Source organism: Sparus aurata, chromosome 17 (genome assembly GCF_900880675.1).
Source record: "Sparus aurata chromosome 17, fSpaAur1.1, whole genome shotgun sequence".
Taxonomy (NCBI): Eukaryota; Metazoa; Chordata; class Actinopteri; order Spariformes; family Sparidae; genus Sparus; species Sparus aurata.
The window spans coordinates 3,445,973-3,452,602 of NC_044203.1; the positions used below are offsets into that span (position 1 = coordinate 3,445,973).

Below are 6,630 nucleotides of genomic sequence, written 5' to 3' on the forward strand. Positions count from 1 at the left end.
AACAACAACAGAATACCCAAGAGTCTTTTGCGCCACAGTCCACAAGGGGCTAAAGTATAAGTATAAGCTTTAGTATAAGTGTAAGTCTAAGTATTAATGTACTTAGTCTTAGACTATTCTTTATACTTTTCAGTATAAGCCAAGTATACTTCACTAGACTATTCTTAAGTATATAAAATATAGTATATAAAAAGTAAACTTCAAGTATACTGACTAAGTTTTAGTATAAAATAAGTATACTTGTTGAACACTTGAATAAACTACTTTTTGCTAAGGGTATGGCACAGAGGAAGGAGATATAGGTAATGGATTATACAACACATGAATTTTCGGTTTGTGTCCGCACATGGGATCTGTTCAGAGTTGTAAACAGTAACCAAAAGTCATACTTGGGTAAAATTTGACATAACATTCACATCCTGTTCAAATTGTTACATTTTGCACCTTTCAAAGTCATCTGTGTTGTCTCGTTAAGATCTCCTCTGAAGCTAGCATGCTAATGAGCTAGCCAGGCCCGTCCTGTCTCGTAAGACCACTCCAAGCTCCCAGTCGGGACTGCAAAGCTGTACAGTTAACTGAGCTAACTAGCAAGTGGCAGCTAGAGTTTGCAGCAGTTTGTGGTTACTCTGGTGAAATGCTGCCCCCCTATTTGTTTGAGTATGAATTCAAGAATTGGTCAACTCTTACATGTTGCACTTTCAAAGAATCTGCTGTTAAATGCAAATAAAAGTACAAATTATACCTATATCAACATTATGGGTTAACAGCCCAGTCGATTATGCGATCTGATATTTAGAAATTTTTTGATTATGGCAATCCTTTTTTAAAAATATGATATAATAAATAACAAATTATTTTTGCTACTTTGGCCATGAAGATATATCGTGAAAGTTTTCCTATCTAATAGACACAGCTATTAAAACGTTCAATATTTGCCTTTAAAATGTAGTAGAGTGGAAGTAACAGAAAATAGAAAAACTCCAGTAAAGTCAAATTCACGTAAAATTCTTGTTGGGCACTAGATTGACTTGCATTTAGCTAGTTAAATTACGTAATTGAATTTAATAATTCAATTATGTAATTGACAGCAGTTATCACAATAGCCCAGTGTGATATTATTGTGTGTTAAAATGGATTGGTCATAGCAAAGGCAAAGGCCACCGGCACCTGCAGTCCGATGTTGACAATGTGCCATTTTCCAATCCCTAATGCTCCTATAACTAATCCTGCAATGGTTCCCAAAGTTCCTGGCCATGAGGACCACCTTCCAGACAAAGCTGCTGCTGCACCCACAGACACACCTGCTGATCCCACCACCCCCAGCAATGCACCGGCTTTCCCCCCTTTCCCCAGGACCGGGGCTAAAACCTCCACCCCAACCAGTAAACCAAGCACCACTAAAGCTGCCCCTGCTATGACCTTGACCTCTCCAGCTCCTCGTCTCACTAACGGCCCTCCCACTGCAGCCCCCAATCCCAGCTCACACAGTTTGGCCACAAAGAAAGCTGCATTCAAAGCTTCCAGAGAGGACTGGTGGTTCATACGAGCACTGATGTTTTCTCTGGAGTTATTCTGCCCTGCCGCTCTCATCTTCATGGCAGATGTTACAACCACCTGGCCAGCGTGTAAGGTGAGTATGGAAATGACGAATGTTGCAAACATTCCCATGCACCCAACCAACATCCAAAACTTAAAGTCAGATGATTTCAGGAGTAGATAGGCTATGACTGCAACCAATGTCAGAAGTACTACAAACACAGCCTGGTGGTCTCCATAACCAACCAGCCCAAACCCTGATGTTACTATGGCAATCACTGTCATTGGTATCCCTGAGAAAGCCAAGAAGTCCACATGTTTGATCACCACATTGTTGATCCAGTCTTGGATCGTTCTTTGCTCCATCTCTGCCTCTTCACGCTCCATCTTCTTCCTCTCCATCTCCTCCCTCTGCCTCCGCTCAGTGAGCCATGATGTTCTGGGCTCCATCCTGCTGGTGCTGCCTTCCTGCTCTAGCATCAGGATCCTCTGCTCTATCTGCACTGCCACTCTCTGTCTCTGCTGAGACTCTGTGATCTCAAACTCTTTTCTCTCCTTCTCCCAGGCTAGGCTAGATTTGTGAGTGCAACAGGCCTCTGCCTGCTTCCAGAGGAGCTTAAATACATAGTTCAGGAGCGGTTTAAGCACAGTGAATATGCTCAGTGTCGACAGAAGGCCCATCATGCCATAATTCTTCACAATCAACTCGATAGTAAGTCCGATTGTGGCTCCACTGAGAGTTGTCCCAAAAGCCCCAGCAAGTCCTGCTGCTACCCACAAGCCAACAGAGTCTGTCTGGGATGGACAGCCGCTCGATGTGGTCACAATCACTGAAGTTAACGCTGCTGCCAGAATCACTCCAGCTACTACGGAGGTCATCGCTGTGGTCAGTGCTGTGGCTCCAATAAGGGTCCCCAGCCCCAGAGCACCGACTGTCCTGACTTCCTCCATCACTGGTTTCAGTTGAGCGGCAGCAGTCATCATTGACAGGGTCTGGTCCACTGGGTCTTCTGTAGCTCCCAGTATGCATCCTGCCACTGCTCCCAGTGCAAACCCCATAGCTGCCTCCTTCACAGGGCACCTACCTCCTGAAACATGACAAGAACAAAACAGAATCATAAGTTAAATTGCATATGCGTAACAGTTGCTCCCTCTAGAATAGAAAATATCTCAGCATAGATATGAACAAGATTTTAATGAAACCATGTTTGAATGGAGTCTTTATGTTTTACTTATTTTGGTGCTGCACCAAAATAAGGTGGGGATAACATGAGCTACAACTTTATGTCTTCATTAAATCCCGCAATAAACTCCCCAGTAACATTATAGCAAAGGTTGCAACAATGTCAAACTATATCTACTGGATGTATTGCTTAATATCCATGCTAACATGAAGGACACATGGAAGATGGTGAAGTTATGGTTACATAGTCTGAGGAGAACATATCTACTTTCATACACAAAGGGGACATAAATAAGCCTTTGTGGTGAAGGGAAAGATGGCGCCACTGAGTCTGATGCCGTTTTGCCTGCTCTGGTTGCACTGTGTTCTTCACTATCACAGTCTTGGACCATAGCGATGTAGCATTTTTCAACACACTGTACTTAGATGTTAATGACCAATGAAGTATTATTGATTGCCTTGATTATCTTTTGCATGATGAAGTGAAGGACAATTTATTTTGTAGTTACTCTTCTGGACAAAGGTTGACATTTTTGTATCTTAAGTGATTTAGAATAGCAGAATTCCAATTTCTCGTTCAGATCTCCCCGTTTATGTCAGCATGTGACTGTGATGCAAGAGGAGCCTGCAGTCAGGAATCATGGCATGACATCTCTGTTGGTTGAACCTGATCAACCAGTCTGTTGACAGTCTATCTGTTCTCTCTCTGCATGGGACTTTACGGAAGAAAAAGTAAAGGCCTGAATAGTTTTCATGATATGACCCTCCAAATCATCCAATGATGATTAGGGTGCAGAAAATGAAAGTAGTGAAAGCAATCACAGAACAAGCACAACAACAAACAGCTAATGTTTTTTTCCTGAGTTTACACAAGCAAAGCAGGGAACCATACATTTCAGCTCTCAGTCATTAAGTCTAGACAATTTTTTTTTACCCAGTTTAGTCCGTGCCATGTGGTCCTAGGATGGGTTGTAGGCTGAAAAATCCTCCTCACATGTAGTGAGGCTGTCAGGCTTCTCCACACCTGCCTCAATCCACAGCAGCCTGTGAGTCATGAACTGTGGCTGAAAGTGCCTCTTTATATGCAGCCCATACAAGACACACCCACAACCGGTTTCTTCAACACGTTTCCTGTCTCCAAGAGACTTTGTCCTAATCTGGAGGATCTTCAGTGTCACATGTGAGGCAGCACTTCTGTACATAGTATCTGTCATAGTATCTGTCAGATTGTCTCTTCAATTCTCATCTACCACATTCTGTCTGCCAGACTCACAGTAAAGTGAAGTCTGTAGCAGGGATGTGCACATGATTATAGAGGGGCAGGGGCTCAAAGTCAGAAAAGGGCAGTACGTGCGCGCGCCAACATTTACACAATATGTAGATTAATTAATGTAAAATTAATAAACACAGTACTTATTGAAAGCTAACTACTTAGCTGTGTATCCTGTGTAGCTGTGAGTGATATGCAATTGCCATTTCTTTTGTGTCAACAAATTATTGTCAACATGAGTTTATTCACATTATCATATCATATTTAAGCACGTTGAATAAGTGAAAGGCGACTTGTTAGCCCCCACAAGGAAGTTATGTTCATGGATTTATAACTCACAAAGGTTCAAGTCGCTCCACTGTCACGTCTCATCTACGTGTGTGGTGGAGTTCTGATGAGGCAGCGGCTTCTCTCTCTCTCTTTAATAAGAGCCTTACATTGCACCCTATTGGAGTTTAGAACAGGGTTCTTAGTGGCAATCTCCGTGTCCGTGTCTCATTTCTTAACAGATTTAAACCCAACATTTCTTGGTGCCGTGACCCGGATCTCAACATACCCAACTCTGCCAGAAGGAGGACGACACACCGAAGCCCGTCGACGGCCAGGACCACAACAGGTGGCCTGAAGGAAAGCCCGGAGGAGTGAATTCTCTGCTCGGCCGGTAGTATAGACGTCCCCTCCAACTGAACAGGGTTGGATTGACGGGATCCGGACTTTGAAACTAAGGAGACAGGACCGGAGAACTGAGGAAAAAACATATCACCTTTTCTTGTGAGTAAAAACACTCTACATTTAGAAACAGGATATTGCAAGTTCCTAGGCAAAGTAAAATAGAAACAAAATTAAAATCAGTTTAAATAGTATTTCTCTTTGAAGCAGCAGCATAGACTGAAACCTTATCGGTGTAAACGAACGTCTATGGCCTGTTGAAGTAGAAGAGAACGCATAAAAAACACAATGCAGACCAGGGAAAAGCATTAAAAGAAACGATCACTGAAAAAAAAAAAAAAAGAACAGTTCTTTTTTTCTTCCTTTTCTCCCCCTTACAATGGGTGGGAAGAATTCTCGTAAAACTGTAGAAGAGGACAGTACAGGTGATAAAAACTATATGAAACAATGGAATCCTCAAAGTATCAAATATTTGGATAAATGGAAAGAGAAGTATGGATTTACAGGCCGCCTAAAAGTAAAGGAAAAGTAAAGGTCTCCCGCTTGGAGACCAGTCTCATCACCAAGCGAGGGAAAAAGCATGACGAAAGAGCTGACGAGCTCCGCATAGCGCTAGGATGGTTACAACAGTCTGAAGTTAGACAGAATAACCTTAAGAAGCTAAAAGAAGAGAAAAAGGAAGCTAAGAAAAGCCAAATCCTTTTGTACGCAAAGAAGGCAATGAGACTAACTACAGGCAAACGCCTGACCCTCCCCCATACGTGCCGTCGGCTAGTGCGCCGGTCGAACAAAACATTCCAGAGCAACAAAACATTCCAGAGCCGGTTCCAGGGCCAAAATGGGCATCTGCAGCTAAATCATCCCATTTGTCCCACTGGCCGCCTCAGTACCCAAAGGTGCCAACTCCTGAAACTGAAAAAATGAACGACAGGGGGGGCCCTAGTGATGGGTTGCGACCAGCAGGCCTCCTCCATGCACCCAACAGATACACCCCCTCAAACAGCCCGGCTGGAAGCCCCAGCCTAACAGTCAGACTTAAAAAAAGAGAACCACCAGTGAAAAACTCTTCAAATATGATAGCTTAAGAAGTGTTTCCCCAGATCCAAGTTGCCAATCCTCAGGCGGGGGGTGATGATCAGCCTCCAGTCCTGTACGTTTTCCGTCCTTGGACTCTCGCGGAGGCCGCAAATGCTGTAGCCGGCATTCCTCCACCAGAGGACGATCCAGATGAATGGATAACATGTATGAGAGAATTGATAGACTCCTACCGCTTGAATGGACAGGAAGCAGGGGAAGCTATGCAATCATCGTTGAAAATTAAATGGGGGAGAGTAAAGGGTAATTACACAGGGAGAAATGGTGTAGGGACAGTGTTTGCATATCCAGCCGATGGAGTGCTGGCGGGAGAATATAAAGACGCTCTCGATGCAATAGCAGCTAGAGTGAAGGCCACTTTTGCGCGCGCCGCGAACTACTCTCGCATAGCTGCCATAAAACAGAAAACAGACGAGGATCCTGAGGATTTTAGGGCTCGAATGGAAAACGTGTTTCGTGCTAATAGTGGTATAGCATTCAATTAAAATAAAACTGATGCATACCAACAACAACTCAAACATGCTATTATGCATGGTTTACACCCAGATGTTGCAGGCTGGGTCCGCAAACATTTCATTGAATTTGACAACGCGGACGTTCCTACCACTATGCAGTGGGTCCGCCATGCAACCAAACACTTAGACTCCAAGAATAAGAAAGGGAAAGGAGGAAAAGGAGCGAGCACATTTTTCTATGATGACGAAGACTGTGATGCTTTCCTCAATGACAGCCCAGATTGTCACACAGTGGAAACGAAGGGGGATGATAACCTCAACAGGGAAGCCTGTCCTTGGGATGTTTTGGCAATTCTGACACATACTCAGCAGAGGCAATACACTCTCTTATCACCCTCGATGTCCTCCGTGATATGCAGACC

General features: G+C 43.7%; 1 protein-coding gene across 2 annotated transcripts; it reads right to left on the reverse strand.

Annotated features, from left to right (window-relative positions):
• Positions 1-200: 200 nt before the first annotated feature.
• Positions 201-5,537, reverse strand: LOC115567014 (uncharacterized). 2 transcript variants are annotated; one of them, XM_030393144.1, is made up of 2 exons: positions 4,546-5,537; positions 201-2,624 (listed from the first exon to the last, which is right to left on the reverse strand). In XM_030393144.1, the coding sequence occupies exons 1-2, from the start codon at positions 4,745-4,747 to the stop codon at positions 1,126-1,128; spliced, it is 1,701 nt and encodes a 566-aa protein (XP_030249004.1). In that variant the 5' UTR covers positions 4,748-5,537; the 3' UTR covers positions 201-1,125. The 2 variants fall into 2 exon arrangements, with proteins under 2 accessions (XP_030249004.1, XP_030249005.1); XM_030393145.1 differs by lacking the exon at positions 4,546-5,537 and adding an exon at positions 3,654-3,882 and having other exon boundaries at positions 203-2,624.
• Between the last annotated feature and the right edge of the window lie 1,093 nt (positions 5,538-6,630).

Excerpts from the sequence above, each read along its gene's own strand:
- LOC115567014 (XM_030393144.1), bottom strand. The coding sequence starts at position 4,747 with ATGTTTTTTCCTCAGTTCTCCGGTCCTGTCTCCTTAGTTTCAAAGTCC. Across the intron at positions 2,625-4,545 it reads CCTCCTTCTGGCAGAGTTGG|GAGGTAGGTGCCCTGTGAAG; the intron begins GTATGTTGAGAT and ends GTCATGTTTCAG.